This window comes from Trichomycterus rosablanca, chromosome 3 (assembly GCF_030014385.1).
Source record: "Trichomycterus rosablanca isolate fTriRos1 chromosome 3, fTriRos1.hap1, whole genome shotgun sequence".
NCBI classification, from domain to species: Eukaryota; Metazoa; Chordata; class Actinopteri; order Siluriformes; family Trichomycteridae; genus Trichomycterus; species Trichomycterus rosablanca.
In genome coordinates, this window is record NC_085990.1 from 24,230,586 (window position 1) to 24,249,644 (window position 19,059).

Consider the following 19,059-nt stretch of genomic DNA (forward strand, 5'->3'; position numbering starts at 1 on the left):
AACTGTTTGCGGGCTTTCTTGTGTAGAGACTTCAGAAGAGGCTTCCTTCTGGGGTGACAGCCATGAAGACCAATTTGATGTAGTGTGCGGCGTATGGTCTGAGCACTGACAGGCTGACCCCCCACCTTTTCAATCTCTGCAGCAATGCTGACAGCACTCCTGCGCCCATCTTTTAAAGACAGCAGTTGGATGTGACGCTGAGCACGTGCACTCAGCTTCTTTGGACGACCAACACGAGGTCTGTTCTGAGTGGACCCTGCTCTTTTAAAACGCTGGATGATCTTGGCCACTGTGCTGCAGCCCAGTTTCAGGGTGTTGGCAATCTTCTTGTAGCCTTGGCCATCTTCATGTAGCGCAACAATTCGTCTTTTAGGATCCTCAGAGAGTTCTTTGCCATGAGGTGCCATGTTGGAACTTTCAGTGACCAGTATGAGAGAGTGTGAGAGCTGTACTACTAAATTGAACACACCTGCTCCCTATGCACACCTGAGACCTAGTAACACTAACAAATCACATGACATTTTGGAGGGAAAATGACAAGCAGTGCTCAATTTGGACATTTAGGGGTGTAGTCTCTTAGGGGTGTACTCACTTTTGTTGCCGGTGGTTTAGACATTAATGGCTGTATATTGAGTTATTTTGAGGGAAGAATAAATTTACACTGTTATATAAGCTGCACACAGACTACTTTTCATTGTGTCAAAGTGTCATTTTGTCAGTGTTGTCCCATGAAAAGATATACTTAAATATCTGCAGAAATGTGAGGGGTGTACTCACTTTTGTGATACACTGTATATATACTCCAAAACTGCAACTCTTGTGGGATGTTCCCGGTCTGCAGTGGTCAGTATCTATCAAATCCAACAGACGAGCTACTGTAGCTCAAATTGCTGAAGAAGTTAATGCTGGTTCTGATAGAAAGGTGTCAGAATACACAGTGCATCACAGTTTGTTGCATATGGGGCTGCATAGCCACAGACCAGTCAGGGTGCCCAAGCTGACCCCTGTCCACTGCTGAAAGCTCCAACAATGGGTATGTGAGCATCGGAACTGGACCACGGAGCAATGGAAGAAGGTGGCCTGGTCTGATGAATCATGTTTCCTTTTACATCACGTGGATGGCCGGGTGTGTGTGCTTTGCTTACCTGGGGAACACATGGCACCAGGATGCACTATGGGAGGCAGTGATGCTTTGGGCAATGTTCTGCTGCAAAACCTTGGGTCCTGCCATCCATGTGGATGTTACTTTGACACGTACCACATACCTAAGCATTGATGCAGACCTTGTACACCCTTTCATGGAAACGGTATTCCCTGATGGCTGTGGCCTCTTTCAGCAGGATAACGCACCCTGCCACAAAGCAAAAATGGATCAGGAATGGTTTGAGGAGCACAACAACGAGTATAAGGTAGATTTGGCCTCCAAATTGCCCAGATCTCAATCCAATCGAGCATCTGTGGGATGTGCTGAACAAACAAGTCCGATCCATGGAGGCCCCAACTCACAACTTACAGAAGTTAAAGGATCTGCTGCTAACATCTTGGTGCCAGATACCACAGCACACCTTCAGGTGTTGTATATATAGATTCTTTATACCAAACTTGAAAACCATGTCTTTTTATAACCTTATTGTGCACAGGGAAACAGTAATACTGGAAGAAAGAGAAATGGTCTATTGCCAACGTTTACACATACTGGAGGCATATAATTAATATTACATTCAAGCCCCACAAGCTAATTGCCACTGATGGTTTCCTGAACAATGACCTTAACTCTCATTTGCTAAATGCTGTAAATGTAAATGAAAAAAATGCAGTAAGGAGTAAGAATATACAGCAGTGCTTATGGGTAAAAACATAATTTAAACATTGCCAAAAAATGAACCCCACCTATAAAATCATCTCCCAGATGCAACACAAGAATGGTGATGTTACTGCAAATCTCACTCATAATGCTGTGTAAGCTGTACATTACAGTTTATCATTTACATTAAATAGCTTGAAATTACAGCTTTTGGCAGATGCTGTCATTCAGAATGATTCAAAGTGCTTTGCTGTCTCTACATTAAACCAACTGTTGGCACCTGGAACCCCTGCGATGTTCCTTCAACTTTAACTTTTATATGAATCTGCACAGCTAAAAACAAGAGAGAATAAAAAGTAAAGTTACTTACATTCATTTTACAATAGGTATACAATCACTGACTGTAGCCTGTTACTCTATACACTTTGTCATTCCACTGTATCCCATTTAAAAATCAAAAGGGAACACCATATGTCCCCCACTGAACAGATGATGTTGGGGTGATGGACCATTCTCAGCACTACAATGACACTAACATACTTAGTTGTGGTTCTGGGGTGAGTGTAGCAGGAACAGCAGTATTGTTGGGGATTTCACTGTTTCTGCACACCACACACCCACACACACTCCCACACACCCTACTGCCCATCCTCGCCCAGCTGCTTACACACACACACACACACACACACACACACCCTACTACACAGCATTGATTCAGTGAGATAAGCCAATCACACACACACATAAACACATACTTCACACAATATGTTTGATTTCAATCTGGCAGATTTCACAGTAAGGGAGAGATTACAGAGTCGGCAGGCATGAAATTTGGCTGTGCGGCACTGGTGAACACTTGTTAGCATTCTAGATCGGTTTATTTATCTGCTGTTATGGCACTATAGTGTGACCGTAGGTCTTCAGGTTAATTTGGGGGAGCAAGCACATTGTGCTGGTGACCTGCTAAAAACAGCTAACAGACCTTCGCTTTCCTCTGTGTACCATGCTAATCCATCAGAGTCGCTCAGAGGCACAGCCCTGAATAATGTATCCCATGAATAAAACACATTTAGGCGCAAACACATATTGAATAATTCACTTTTCAGAGGTGGATATTAGCTGTGATGTCACTGCCAGCACTTACCGGCTATTTTTACTCCTCTAAGATATTTCAACCTCATTTACACTGAAACAGACCATTTCTTTTGGAAATAGTTTAGACTACTGATATGAGAATCGAATTACTTATGAAGCTAAAGGACGCAAGGGACAGGTTGCCTGACCTGGTGTTAAATCTTAATGCATTCTCTGTGACTCCCAGCTCAGTTAAAAAAAACTTGTGCATCACAATGGATTTAGATTACTCCCTTGATTCACACATTTTCTATTTTAATATACTCCCTGTTAAGGATGCCAAAAACTGAACTGATGGTATTATACAACGATCAGCCATAACATTAAAACCACCTCCTTGTTTCTAACTTCACTGTCCATTTTATCAGCTCCACTTACCATTTGAAGTTCTACAATTACTGACTGTAGTCCATCTGTTACTCTGCATGCTTTGTTAGCTCCCTTTCACCCTGTTCTTCAATGGTCAGGACTCTCCGAGGACCACTACAGAGTTGGTATTATTTGGGTGGTTAGTCATTCTCAGCACTGCAGTAACACTGACATGGTGGTGGTGTGTTAGTGTGTGTTGTGCTGGTATGAGTGGATAAGACACAGCAACGCTGGAGTTTTTAAACACCATACTGTCACTGCTGGACTGAGAATAGTCCACCAACCAAAACTATCTAGCCAACATCACCCTGTAGGCAGCGTCCTGTGACCACTGATGAAGGTCTAGAAGATGACCAACTCAAACAGCAGCAATAGATGAGCGATACATCTACAAGACGGTCCAACAGAGGTAGGTAGGAGTGTCTAACAGAGTGGACAGTGAGTGGACACGGTATTTAAACACTCCAGCAGCGCTGCTGTGTCTGATCCACTCATACCAGCACAACACACACTAACACACCACCACCATGTCATTGTCACTGCAGTGCTGAAAATGATCCACCACCCAAATAATACCTACTCTGTGGTGGTCTTGTGGGGGTCCTGACCACTGAAGAACAGCAAGAAAGGGGCCTAACAAAGCATGCAGAGAAACAGATGGACTACAGTCAGTAATTGTAGAACTACAAAGTGCTTCTATATGGTAAGTGGAGCTGATAAAATGGACAGTGAGTGCAGAAACAAGGAGGTGATTTTAATGTTGTGGCTGATCGGTGTAACTTTAAGGTTAAATAATTGCAATGCTCGTTTCACTGGATGCTCTGGTTGATCCATAGAACCAACTGGTTCAAAATGCAGCAGCTTGAGTGCTAACAAGAACTAAATTCTATCCATTCAAAGGTTTAAATATTTGCTGGATCCACTGTACATCTTACAAATCAAAGGAAAATTTAATATATAGCTAAAAATTGCAAATGTTTCCTTACAGATGTACTGCACACAGAAAATGGTATAGGCCTGAATGATTGACCCTGGTGGCATCTTCTGGGTCCACTTCCCCCCTTAGAGTGAAGATCAATACACAGAAAATCAATACACAGTTTACGAGTGATCATATTAGTCCTATTCAATCATCTCTGCGCTGGCTGCCAATAAAATTCCACAATAATTAAAAAAATACTTTTGCTGAACTATAAAGTGCTACATGGCTTGGCTCCAAGTATTTGAGGACTGTCTCACCTACTGGCCCATTTTTATGTGATATGCTGGGTCAGCTGCCTGTGCTGGGTTTCTAGTAACAGGAGTGTCCACTCTGGCTTTAGCCGAAGGTGCAGAGCTTGGAAATATGTTTGCATCATTTTGTAACTACATAATCTGTTTTTTGTTTTTTTTAATCCCAAGGTGTTTGTGACGTGATTTATTATTTTTTTTAATGCATTTCCTTCCAATTTAGCGCACTCAATTTGTCTTCTGCTGCTGAGGGATACCCGATTGCATCCAAGGAGAGCACGTCACTGCACACGCCTCTTCCGACACGTGCACAGCCCTCCTCTTCTTGTCCATGCTTTCTGCACAGGCGTCTCTTCCACCAATCAGGGTCCTTACACAACATATAAAGACCCACCCACCCACACATAGTCCGGCCCCCACCCTACAGACACGGTGGCCAATTAGTATCTGCTGCAGGCACTGCCAATTATGCCCGCTAGATGGCGCCCAGCTTACCGGAGGCAACACTGAGTTTCAAACCGAGGAGTTCAGAATCTCTGTGTTGGTGTGATAGCGGAATATCCCGCTGCACCACCTGGGCGCCCGACGTGAATTTTTTTAACCAGTTAAGGCTGAAGTCTGTAGGTTTAAGGCAACCATGCTAATAATGACGCTCCAGTTGGACTGCTGGATGTGATGGGAATCTGTACTGACAAAGAAACAGTAAATCAGATTTTATTCAGCCACAGACTGAACTGAGGGATAAGCTTAAAATAATTTCATTTTGCTTTATAAATATTATAATATTTTATTTGATCTCTTCAGTATTCGTTTATTTAATCTAATTCTAATTCATGCAAATATCTTTTAGGCCACTTAATGTGTATGAAGGTCACAATTGAGTTCCTCTCAAGGTTTCTTCCTTGTAGTATTTAGGTAGATTTTCCTTGGACTGTCGCCCTCGGCTGCTCCTTAGGGGGTTTCGGATATGGAATCTGTCAAGTTGCCTTGAGACAATGTCTACTGTAAAAAATGCTTGATTGATAGGTTGTAAACAAAAATCAGCCCAAGACAGGTCATCATGTTATGTATAAACGTTCCCATTAAAGATGTTGTCTAGAAAACAATATATGTTTCTCCATGTTGCCTATGCCTGGACACAAATACAAATCTGTAACATGATGGATATGCTGCTAACAATCTGGATTGTCCTCTTATGACTCAGAGAACGCAGTGTCTATCATTTCCATTAATAATTGGAAAGGTTGCCTTGTCAGACCTGGACAGGTTAAAGACTGTTTATTGATGTCATTTTTCAAAGTCTTCCCAAGTCTACAGTGCCTTGCAAAAGTATTCGGCCCCCTTGAACTTTTCAACCTTTTGCCACATTTCAGGCTTCAAACATAACGATATGAAATTGTAATTTTTTGTGAAGAATCAACAACAAGTGGGACACAATCATGAAGTGGAACGAAATTTATTGGATATTTTAAACTTTTTTTAGAAATAAAAAACTAAAAAGTGGGGCGTGCAATATTATTCGGCCCCTTTACTTTCAGTGCAGCAAACTCACTCCAGAAGTTCAGTGAGGATCTCTGAATGATCCAATGTTGACCTAAATGACTGATGGTGATAAATAGAATCCACCTGTGTGTAATCAAGTCTCCGTATAAATGCACCTGCTCTGTGATAGTCTCAGAGTTCTGTTTAAAGCGCAGAGAGCATCATGAAGACCAAGGAACACACCAGGCAGGTCCGAGATACTGTTGTGGAGAAGTTTAAAGCTGGATTTGGATACAAAAAGATTTCCCAAGCTTTAAACATCTCAAGGAGCACTGTGCAAGCGATCATATTGAAATGGAAGGAGTATCAGACCACTGCAAATCTACCAAGACCCGGCCGTCCCTCTAAACTTTCAGCTCAAACAAGGAGAAGACTGATCAGAGATGCAGCCAAGAGGCCCATGATCACTCTGAATGAACTGCAGAGATCTACAGCTGAGGTGGGAGACTCTGTCCATAGGACACAATCAGTCGTACACTGCACAAATCTGGCCTTTATGGAAGAGTGGCAAGAAGAAAGCCATTTCTCAAAGATATCCATAAAAAGTCACCTGGGAGACACACCAAACATGTGGAAGAAGGTGCTCTGGTCAGATGAAACCAAAATCGAACTTTTTGGCCACAATGCAAAACGTTATGTTTGGCGTAAAAGCAACACAGCTCATCACCCTGAACACACCATCCCCACTGTCAAACATGGTGGTGGCAGCATCATGGTTTGGGCCTGCTTTTCTTCAGCAGGGACAGGGAAGATGGTTAAAATTGATGGGAAGATGGATGGAGCCAAATACAGGACCATTCTGGAAGAAAACCTGTTGCAGTCTGCAAAAGACCTGAGACTGGAATGGAGATTTATCTTCCAACAAGACAATGATCCAAAACATAAAGCAAAATCTACAATGGAATGGTTCACAAATAAACGTATCCAGGTGTTAGAATGGCCAAGTCAAAGTCCAGACCTGAATCCCATCGAGAATCTGTGGAAAGAGCTGAAAACTGCTGTTCACAAACGCTCTCCATCCAACCTCACTGAGCTCGAGCTGTTTTGCAAGGAAGAATGGGCAAAAATTTCTGTCTCTCGATGTGCAAAACTGATAGAGACATACCCCAAGCGACTTGCAGCTGTAATCGCAGCAAAAGGTGGCGCTACAAAGTATTAACGCAAGGGGGCCGAATAATATTGCACGCCCCACTTTTCAGTTTTTTATTTCTAAAAAAAGTTTAAAATATCCAATAAATTTCGTTCCACTTCACGATTGTGTCCCACTTGTTGTTGATTCTTCACAAAAAATTACAATTTCATATCGTTATGTTTGAAGCCTGAAATGTGGCAAAAGGTTGAAAAGTTCAAGGGGGCCGAATACTTTTGCAAGGCACTGTATGTGCTGATATTGATCACAAAAGATAAGAGTGTCGTCCAAAGTATTACAGGACATGGGTATTTAAAAATGGGTTTCTTTTTGTGCAGATTTCGCCATGCCAACTTCCCTAAACCTTTTAATAATAGTATGTCTTGCAATTAGAAAAACACTTTAAACTAATTATAGCAATCACTTGTTGAGGAATATTGTAATAAAACTGTTGGATTATTCACTAAAGCATGTCTGCAGGCATTAATTTCACAATAAGCATTTTTGCTTAAAACAATCAAATTTATATGGTAAAACATTATAAGAGAATGCAATTCTAAGAGAATTGCAGGTCAGAATCTTTTGCATATGGTACAGTTCATATACTATTCATGGCACTTTTAAATTATAAGCATGGTTAACATGAGGCTTCTTTTTACACAGTAAACCTTTAAGTGGAATTTGTGCATGTAACTCTGTATTGTAGTGCTTGACAAAGGTCTCCAAAGTATCCATTGTCATGTGGTTATATCAGCTATTGATGAATGATGCTTCTTGATGCAGTGCCCTCTGAGTAATCAAAGTTTATGGGTGTGCCCTTGCCCTTTACGCACTGAAATGGAACTACATTGTGCCCATTTATTTCAGGGAAACCAGAGCCACCACATCTCTGAACCAAGTGTGGTGCTTGTGTGGCACAGCGGTTTGTTTGTTTGTTTATTAGGATTTTAACGTCATGTTTTACACCCTTTGGTTACATCCACGACAGAAAAAGTAGCTACTCGTTACGCAAGATTCATTAGTTCACAACACACTCATGGACAATTTTGTATCTCCAATTCACCTCACTTGCATGTCTTTGGACTGTGGGAGGAAACCGGGGCACCTGGAGGAAACCCACGCAGACATGGGGAGAACATGCAAACTCCACACAGAAAGGAACCGGACCGCCCCACCTGGGGATCGAACCCAGGACATTATTGCTGTGAGGCGACAGTGCCACCCACTGAGCCACCGTGCCGTCCGGCACAGCGGTAAATTGCCCTAGCCCAGTATTGCCACTGCTTGGAATCCCAACCGGCTGGTTGGGTGTCTACATGCAGACATGACTGTCTATGTGCTGGGGGAAGGGGGGAGGGCAGAGGCCTCATTATGGATTGGCTTACAATTACAGGTGTGTTACTGCACTGTGCCTAGTGATTCTGGGTAAACCAGACCTACCGTGATCTTCACCAGGATAATATAGTGGCAAAACATGAAAATAAACTAATAATAATAACTAATAATTCATTAACTACTAAATTACTAAAAGAACCAATAAGGTTTTTATCTCCTCCTCCACACACACACCACACACAAACACACACACTCCAATACTAACTGCTCATTCTCCAGCTGCTAAGTTTAAAGTAAGAAGTTCAAATAAAGAAAAGCTTTTCTAATTAGGTCCTTCCGTAAGAGATTTTTAGCCATCGCTCCTTTAAAGCTTAGAAAACATTCAAGTGTTTCTCTGCTTTCTCCTCCTTTTCTTCTACTAATGAATGACATCATGCTTTGCTAAGACTCCAAATGAAGAGCTCTTCAAACAGATCTCAACCACTCTGTAAATGAGACAAATCCCATCTCCTGTTATGCAAAATAAATAACATTTGAAACAGACCAGAAATCATTTTTATTTAAGACACATGTAGATGCTTATCTTGTGTACTGTATTTGAGCCCGAGATATTTCATGTTTTGTCTGCTCAACTTCATTTGTTAATATACCTCCATTCCTGCATTTTAGGCCTGCAACACATTCCAAAAAGAAGGCAATTTAGGGCTAATAATGAGGTGAAAAAACTAAATAATGATGTGATTCCAAACAGGTGATGTCAACAGGTGATTGTAATCATGGTTTGGTACAAAAGCAGCATCCAGGAAAGGTGAGTCTTTGATGAGCAAAGATGATCAGAGGATCTCCAGTCCAAATATGTGAGAAAACTATTCAAATGTTTAAAAACAATGAACCTCAAAGAAAGATTAGAAGGGATTTGCATGTTTCTCCCTCTACAGCGCATAATATCATTAAACAATTTAAGGAATCGGGAGGAATTTCAGTGCGTAAATGCCAAGGGCGCAAGCTTAAGCTGAACGCCTGTGATCTTCGATCGGTCAGACGGCACTGCATCAAGAACCACCACTCAACAATAGCGGATATAACCACATGGGTGAGGGATTACTCTTCTTAAACCTTAGTCAAGCACTACAATACAGAGTTACATGCACAAATGCCACTTCAAACTTTACTGTGCAAAAAAGAAGCCTTATGTTAACCATGTCCAGAAGCAGAGTCGATTTCTCTGGGTTCAGAGGCATCTAGGATGGACCATCACACAGTGAAAATGTGTCTTGTGGTCAGATGAATCAGCATTCCACGTCTTTTTTGGAAAAAATGGACGCCGTGTGCTCCAGACCAAAGATGAAAAGGACCATCCAGACTGTTATCAGCAACAAGTCCAAAAGCCAGGGTCTGTCATGGTATGGGGCTATGTCAGTGTCCATGGCAAAGGTAATTTACACTTATGTTATAGCAGCATTAATGCAGAAAAGTACATTGAGATCTTAGAGCAACATATGCTGCCTTCAAGACGTCATCTTTTCCAGGGACGTTCATGCATTTTTCAACAAGACAATGCAAAACCACATGCTGCACACATTACAAAGGCATGGCTGCAGAAGAAGAGGGTACGGGTACTGGACTGGCCTGCCTGCAGTCCTGACCTGTCCCCAATAGAGATTGTGTGGATAATTTTGAAACAAAAAATGCGACAACGACGACCCCGTACTGTTGCACATCTTAAGTGTTTGCAGGAAGAATGGGACAAAATAAAAGCTGAAACACTAAATCACTTGGTATCCTCGGTGCCAAAACGTCTTTTAAGTGTGGTGAAAAGAAATGGCAACATTACAAAGTGGTAAATGCTTTACTGTGCTAACTTTCTTTGGAATGTGTCGCAGGCCTGAAATGCAGGAATGGATGTTTATTAATAAATGAAATAAAGTTGAGCAGATAAAACATGAAATAGCTCAGGTTCATCCTGTCTGCAATCAAATAAAAGTCAAAGTAAATGTAAGAATTATTTGCTTTTTCCATGCTGTCCCAACTTCTTTTGATTTGGGGTTGTACAGTCATATAACCAAGATGTTAGTGTTAGTATCTACTAACAGCTTTGCATTTGGGGGTAGTAGTAGCTCGGTGGGTAGAGCTCAGGTTTAAATTTTGTCTCTGCCCAAGAGTCAGTGTTGGGTTCTTGACCTTATCAGGACCAGTGTCACCAAACAATGGTTGACCCTGAGCTGTGACCCCTGCTTCCAAACACAAAATGACACAAAAATAATTTAACAAAGTATAGTGATAATGATCTACCCTACTGTAGTACAAATTATTCAGATGCACATGTACAGAGTTTGCAGCTCCATGCCATAGCATTGCGGTTTCCTTGTGTATAATTTAAATGATTAAAATACTAGCATTTAAGATCATTTAAACATGGTCTCCCAGAAGTGGATGCACTTGACAACATGGGTGTGGAATATGTGGCATTGCATTTACATTACATAAATGTGTGATGAGTGTGATATCTGCAGCTTAATTCCAGATTTGAATATGAACTATTAGCTGTAACTAAGAGCATTGATTGGACAGTTTATTATTTGTCAGTATGTGAATAATGATAAACATAACACAGAGTAGTTTTCTTTTTATTTATTTTTCTATATTTTCCAATCCAGTATTTCCAATTACTTTAGACTTCCTCTGCTGCTTGCATCACACAAAGTATGCAGACTAGCAGGCACTCTCTCCAACGTCTGCAGTCGATGGCTACTTCTTTTACACCCTTCATTAAAGGATTTTCAAAGAAAGCCATACCTTGTACCTCGAGTCACGCTATGCCCAGAGGTAGCATTTTTAGCAGCAATAATAAAAAAAAAACCTTATTAAGATTCTAACTCGAGAGTTCAAGCTTTCTGCTGTGCTGAGCATATTAGACCTCTGCACCTCCCAAGAAACAGAGCCACTGGCTTTTTCACCCCCAAGTTGTATGGGCCTGCTGCCATCTTTGGATTATGGGGGAAGTACAAGCAGGGAATATAGTCATTTCTACCTAGTAGATTGAGAGGCAAATATGTAGCTAAAATGTAATTGACAAAAAAAACCCCACTTCGATTAAAAAAACACTTAAAGGCTGAAATGTCATAAATGGACACACAGTCCATTTAATCAGCTCCACTTACCATATAGAAGCACTTTGCAGTTCTACAATTACTGACTGTAGTCCATCTATTTCTCTACATACTTTTTTACCTGCTTTCACCCTGTTCTTCAATGGTCAGGACCCCCACAGGGCCACCAGAGAGCAGGTATCATTTAGCTGGTGGATCATTCTCAGCACTGCAGTGACACTGACATGGTGGTGGTGTGTGTTGTGCTGGTATGAGTGGATCAGACACAGCAGCGCTGCTGGAGTTTTTAAATACCGTGTCCACTCACTGTCCATTCTATTAGACACTCCTACCTAGTTGGTCCACCTTGTAGATGTAAAGTCAGAGATGATCGCTCATCTATTGCTGCTGTTTAAGTTGGTCATCTTCTAGACCTTCATCAGTGGTCACAGGACGCTGCCTACATGGCGCTGTTGGCTGGATATTTTTGGTTGGTGGACTATTCTCAGTCCAGCAGTGACAGTGAGGTGTTCAAAAACATCAGCACTGCTGTGTCTTATCCACTCATACCAACACAACACACACTAACACACCACCACCATGACAGTGTCACTGCAGTGCTGAGAATGACCCACCACCCAAATAATACCTGCTCTGTGGTGGTCCTGGGAGAGTCCTGACCATTGAAGAAAAGCATAAAAGGGGGCTAACAAAGCATGCAGAGAAACAGATGGACTACAGTCAGTAATTGTAGAACTACAAAGTGCTTCTATATGGTAAGAAAAGCCGATAAAATGGACAGTGTGTGTAGAAACAAGGAGGTGGTTTTAATGTTATGGCTGATCGGTGTATAAGTTTATAGCAGTATGAATGTAGACAATATGTCTAAAAGTATGTGGACACCTAAACATGGGCTTGATCCCATTCCAGAACTACCTCAGTGCAGGTCATTATACAGTTCTTTCACACAAAACATGTCAAACATTGTCATTATGGACCTTGCTTTGTACACAGGGATACAGTCATGCTGGAAATTAAAGAACTTTATATCAAAACCGGATCCACAAAGTGTTGATTTCATACAGCTGTTTGAAATAGGTGGGGCTGAACCATCAGAATTTAGTCATTAGGAAGGGTGTCCACTTACTCTTTGCCATAATTTGTATTTTTCATTAAATCATAATTTGGTTAATATGGGGAAAATAATTAATTAAATGATTAACTTATCCCCTAAAGCAAAGCATCTAAATCTGAACTGTTTGCTTTGTAATCGGTCCCAGTTGTAAGTCACTTTGGATAAAAGCGTCTGCTAAATGGCATAAATGTAAATGTACATAATTACAAATAATTTTTTTACATTTACTTTGACTTAATTGGACTTGCAATTTCAAAGCGGTGACATCAGTAGGTAGGGGTAATCATGATTAGAGTCTTTGAGGAACAAAGAGGAGCAGGAAATCTCCAGTTTGTCAACAAGTGCATGAGTAAATTATTGAAATGTTTAAAAACAATGTACCTCAAAGAAAGCTATCTCCTTCTCTACAGTGCATAATATCTTTAAACAATTTAAAGAATCTAGAGGCATTTTAGTGCATAAAGGGCAAGGTCGCATGCCTAAATTGAACACCCGTGATCTCTGATCCTTCAGACGGCGGAGAAGCTGTGTCAAGTTCTCTGGGCTCAGAGGCATCTGGGATGAACCATCACACAGTGGAAACATGTATAGTGGTCAGACTAATCAGTATTCCAGGTCTTCTTTGAATGAAATAGATACAGTGCGCTCTGGACCAAAGACTAAACGACCATCCAGACTGTTAACAGCAACAAAGCCAAAAGCCAGGGTCTGGCAATAGTCATAGTCATTTACACTTCTGTGGTGCCATCATTAATGCAGAGAAGAACATTGAGGTTTAAAGCAACATATGCTGCCTTTAAGACATGTTCTCCAGGGATGTCCATGCATTTTTCAACAAGACAATGCAAAGCCACATGCCTCACACATTACAAAGGCATGGATATTGAACTGGCCTGCCTGCAGTCCTGACCTGTTCCCAATAGAGAATGTGTGGAGAATTTTTAAATGAAAAACGTGACAACAATAACCCAGTACTGTTGCACACCCCAAGACGTGTTTGTAGAAAGAATGGTACAAAATAACACTTAATCCCACTTAATCGCTTAAATTAATGAGGGATAAAACTCTAAAGGCTGCACCACTTCAGATCTGCAAACCTTCGTGTCTCACACTTGCAGAGTGAACATGTTGACACTGGCGCCAGACAAAGATAGTATACATGTGGCTCACACTTCTGTTTGTAACAAACTTGAATCTTTGTTGATGGATCAGGAACATTTAGTACTGGACTAATTGCTAATGGAACAAGTACACATTTAATGTGAAGCACTACAGCTTGAAGTGAAAAAAAAAAAACAGCTTGAGGAACATGAGTGAGGGAGTGAAGGAGTGAGAGGTGTTTGGCATTTGGAAGCACAGGTCTAGTTGTCAGGTACTAAATGTATAAGTATACAGTACAACACCAGGTATACAATGTATAGTGGTAAAACAGCCTTTAGTCTTGCTGGCAAGCTGATTCAATGTGGCCTGATGATAAGAACATTGCAGAAACCATAACACCACCACGTACAGCTTACACAGCCCCCTTTTCACACAGCAACCACACACTCAACCACCTTTTGACCTCAATCATGCACTTACCAGGGCACAGTAGGTCTCCGGTGGGTCTCCACAGGTAATATCTGGTGGGTCCAGGCTAACCTTCAGGAACTTGGTCATGTCGACAGTCTCGGGCTGGCACGCCATGTAATCCCAGGTGGGTCCTTCATCTGTGTAAACCTGTGACTTACACATGTCATAATGGCCCCACGTGGTGGGGTAGTGGTTCATGGCCAGGCCAAAAAAACATGGCCATGCTGCCTGGAGAGTCATCATCAACCACACACGCATGGTTGCTTGGTCTTGAAACGACGTAGGGAAGTAGGGACAGGTAAAGCTACAGAGAGAAACTGTGTATAGACTGAGTTTATGAAATAATCCAAGTTTTACCAGGCTGAGGGCAGTAGAGGTGAGGAACCATGCCAGCTTTTTTCTGTTCTTTATGCAGGTCTGCTGGGAAAACCGGAGGCCGTGAAAGCACAAAAGATAAAGAGAAAGCGAGACGACTGATATGCGGATGAGTCGTCTTCTGTGGCCTGGTGTTTTAGATTGGCAGCCGTCTCAGCTTTGCTTCCTGTCAATCATCCTTCTTTTCCCATCTGTCGTTCTGCGAGGAGAAGGAAGAGAAAAAAGATTGAGAGTGCAGCAAGGGAATAGAACAAGAAACAAGCATGGGGTCTTATACACCTCCTGAACAAATCTCGCATTTCAAAGAGGCCATCAAAGTGAACGTGATCCTCAGCTTTCACATTACACGCGCCTTTCCCGTCCATCGCTATCCATCAAAAACGCACACAAACAGCTTCACCTGACACCCAAATGGAATTACGGCCCAAAAGGTCTCGCTGGCTAAGATGCGAAAAAGACCTTGCTGTTTACACTCAGTGAATAGCATAAATGATAAGACATTAAACGGAGGGCTAATCCACAAGGTTATACGTACAAAAGTTACTATAGTAACGTAATATCTCCTGCCTGATGATGAGCTATACAAACACATCACTTACAAACAGAGAGAAAAGTGGAGTCAGAATACTTCTATGTGCTTTTTTGCATTTTTCTTATCAAGAATGAGTAGTTTAAAAAGATTCTGTTCCCGGTGACCCTTTATTATCCAATTAATTAACTCATTCATTCATTCCTTTATTCATATTTGGTAACCTCTTTATTCTGATCTACTTGGTTCCACCTTATTAGCAAGGTGGAAGAAAACTTTTTCATTCTGACGTATTAACATTTACACTAAGAATCATTTTAGGTAGGCAATCTGCCTACTGGCATATTTCAAGAGGTTCTAAAGAAAAACCCATGCATGTTTGAAGAGGGTTAAGTCATTAATACCTGACAAAAAGACTGTCCCATCTTTACAGACTATATATTCATTAATTGATTTATTAATTGATACACTAATTCAGCGCTTCCCAACCTTTTTTGATCAAAGGACCAGTTTCATATAAAATATAATTTCACGGACCGGCGGGGCGGGGGATTTAAAATAGAATAACTATAGAATGGAAAATCAGTGGGAACTCTGAGCTTTTTTTGCTGCAACAAGATGCTGCTCCCACCTAGTGGTGATTAGAGACACTAACACCCCAAGAGTATTGGAAATTTAATTGCTCGTAGCGATTTCGAATTATTTTTTCTGTGCGGTAAATGACCCACAGACCAGTATCGGTCCGCGGCCCGGTGGCACTAATTGACAAAATAATTGATTCACATATTGTTTTTTTTTCTATTATATTTTATGCATTTTCTCCCAATTTTAGCGCAGTCAATTTGTCTTCCGCTGCTGGCGGATCCCTGATTGCAGTCGAGGTGGGTATATTGCTGCTCACGCCTCCTCCGACCTGCGGACAGCCCTTAATGGAACCCTTTTTCACACATGCATTCTGCACAGGCGCCTCTCTATCTGCTAATCAGCGTCCTTACACAGCGTTTGAAGACCCCACGCACATAGTCCGGTCATCCCGCCCTGCAGGCACTTCCAATTATGCCCGCTGAATGGCACCCAGCCAAGCGGTGGCAACGGCGAGTTTCAAACCTAGGAGTTCAGAATCTCGGCACTGGTGTGCTAGTGGAATATCCCGCTGCGCCACCTGGGCGCCCTACATATCGATTCGTTCATTTTCCATTACTGCTTAATTCTCATCTGTTTGGTATTGGAGCCTAAAATCACTATGCACTGGGTGGATGAGACATGGTGTCAGTCACTTTAATGTCATTACACATGCTCAGTTTTTACATTTACTCATTTATTCACAAACACTGATAGTTAAGGACAATTTAAAGAATCCAATCCACCTGGTGGATAAAAAGAAACTGAAGTAATAGAAGAGGACATGCCAAAGGTCATTAATGAATGACAAAAGCACACATTTGGCACACTCAGATTCTGTCAGTGATTCATCTTTCATTAACACTTTATCATGTAGTATTCAGATCTTATCCTGACTAGACACAGAGCAGGAATACAGCCTGGAACACCACACACCACCTTCTTTATTTACACCCTTTTACAACTAGGGGGGAATTAGAAGCAGGTAATTTACCTAATGCCATGTTTCTGGGAGCTAAAGGACAAGACACATAGACATGAGAAGAAACTATGATGAACTAACCCAGCTGACCACTAGTCATGTATTTTTATAGCCTTTTTATTTAGATACTAGTACACCCTGAACAGGGCAGAAATGGAGTGCAGGGCATTACACACTCACTAATGATTATTATTTTCATTTATTTTCATTTACACCCATTCCATAGGCCACCCACAGGCAAGTTCAAAAATGGTTAAAAAAGTGTACATAAAGGAAATACAGTGTATCACAAAAGTGAGTACACCCCTCACATTTCTGCAAATATTTCATTATATCTTTTCATGGGACAACACTATAGACATGAAACTTGGATATAACTTAGAGTAGTCAGTGTACAACTTGTATAGCAGTGTAGATTTACTGTCTTCTGAAAATAACTCAAACACACAGCCATTCATGTCTAAATGGCTGGCAACATAAGTGAGTACACCCCACAGTGAACATGTCCAAATTGTGCCCAAAGTGTCAATATTTTGTGTGACCACCATTATTATCCAGCACTGCCTTAACCCTCCTGGGCATGGAATTCACCAGAGCTGCACAGGTTGCTACTGGAATCCTCTTCCACTCCTCCATGATGACATCACGGAGCTGGTGGATGTTAGACACCTTGAACTCCTCCACCTTCCCCTTGAGGATGCGCCACAGGTGCTCAATTGGGTTTAGTCCATCACCTTTACCTTCAGCTTCCTCAGCAAGGCAGTTGTCATCTTGGAGGTTGTGTTTGGGGTCGTTATCCTGTTGGAAAACTGCCATGAGGCCCAGTTTTCGAAGGGAGGGGATCAAGCTCTGTTTCAGAATGTCACAGTACATGTTGGAATTCATGTTTCCCTCAATGAACCGCAGCTCCCCAGTGCCAGCAACACTCATGCAGCCCAAGACCATGATGCTACCACCACCATGCTTGACTGTAGGCAAGATACAGATGTCTTGGTACTTCTCACCAGTGCGCCGCCACACATGCTGGACACCATCTGAGCCAAACAAGTTTATCTTGGTCTCGTCAGACCACAGGGCATTCCAGTAATCCATGTTCTTGGACTGCTTGTTTTCAGCAAACTGTTTGCGGGCTTTCTTGTGCGTCAGCTTCCTTCTGGGATGACGACCATGCAGACCGAGTTGATGCAATGTGCGGCGTATGGTCTGAGCACTGACAGGCTGACCTCCCACGTCTTCAACCTCTGCAGCAATGCTGGCAGCACTCATGTGTCTATTTTTGAAAGCCAACCTCTGGATATGACGCCGAACATGTGGACTCAACTTCTTTGGTCGACCCTGGCGAAGCCTGTTCCGAGTGGAACCTGTCCTGGAAAACCTCTGTATGACCTTGGCCACCATGCTGTAGCTCAGTTTCAGGGTGTTAGAAATCTTCTTATAGCCCAGGCCATCTTTGTGGAGAGCAACAATTCTATTTCTCACATCCTCAGAGAGTTCTTTGCCATGAGGTGCCATGTTGAATATCCAGTGAGAGAATTGTACCCAAAACACCAAATTTAACAGCCCTGCTCCCCATTTACACCTGGAACCTTGACACATGACACCAGGGAGGGACAACGACACATTTGGGCACAATTTGGACATGTTCACTGTGGGGTGTACTCACTTATGTTGCCAGCTATTTAGACATTAATGGCTGTGTGTTGAGTTATTTTCAGAAGACAGTAAATCTACACTGCTATACAAGTTGTACACTGACTACTCTAAGTTATATCCAAGTTTCATGTCTATAGTGTTGTCCCATGAAAAGATATAATGAAATATTTGCAGAAATGTGAGGGGTGTACTCACTTTTGTGATACACTGTACATAAGGAGAGCACGACAAACTCCAGTAGAAATAAGAGAAGATAAAAGATGTAAAGGCATGTCGCTCAGGTGGCGCAGTGGTAAAACACGTTGGATCTGACATTTTGATCTTGTCGGTTCGAAACTGCCATCCGGCTGGGCTGGGCGGCTATATGAGCAACGATTGGCTTGTTGTTCATACAGGGCGGGAAGCTGGAGAGGGACCTCATAATTGATGCAATTACGGCCTCTGCTGGCTGATTGATGCCGCCTGCACAGAGTCGAGGGATAATGTGGACAGGGTGTGGCTCTCCACACACAAAGCTGGTCCACATATGAACTCGCCTCATGGAGGTGAAAAGATGCAGT

At 42.0% G+C, this 19,059-nt stretch overlaps 1 protein-coding gene across 2 annotated transcripts in view; it reads right to left on the reverse strand.

The window, feature by feature from the left end:
• ntng1a (netrin g1a) overlaps window positions 1–19,059 on the reverse strand; it is a 241,765-nt gene that overhangs the window by 192,754 nt on the left and 29,952 nt on the right. For both annotated transcript variants that reach the window (XM_062991104.1, XM_062991103.1), the window contains exon 2: window positions 14,349–14,913. In XM_062991104.1, coding sequence (XP_062847174.1) covers window positions 14,349–14,597 — 249 coding nt within the window. In that variant the 5' untranslated portion in view covers window positions 14,598–14,913. The remainder of the gene's footprint in view (window positions 1–14,348; window positions 14,914–19,059) is intronic.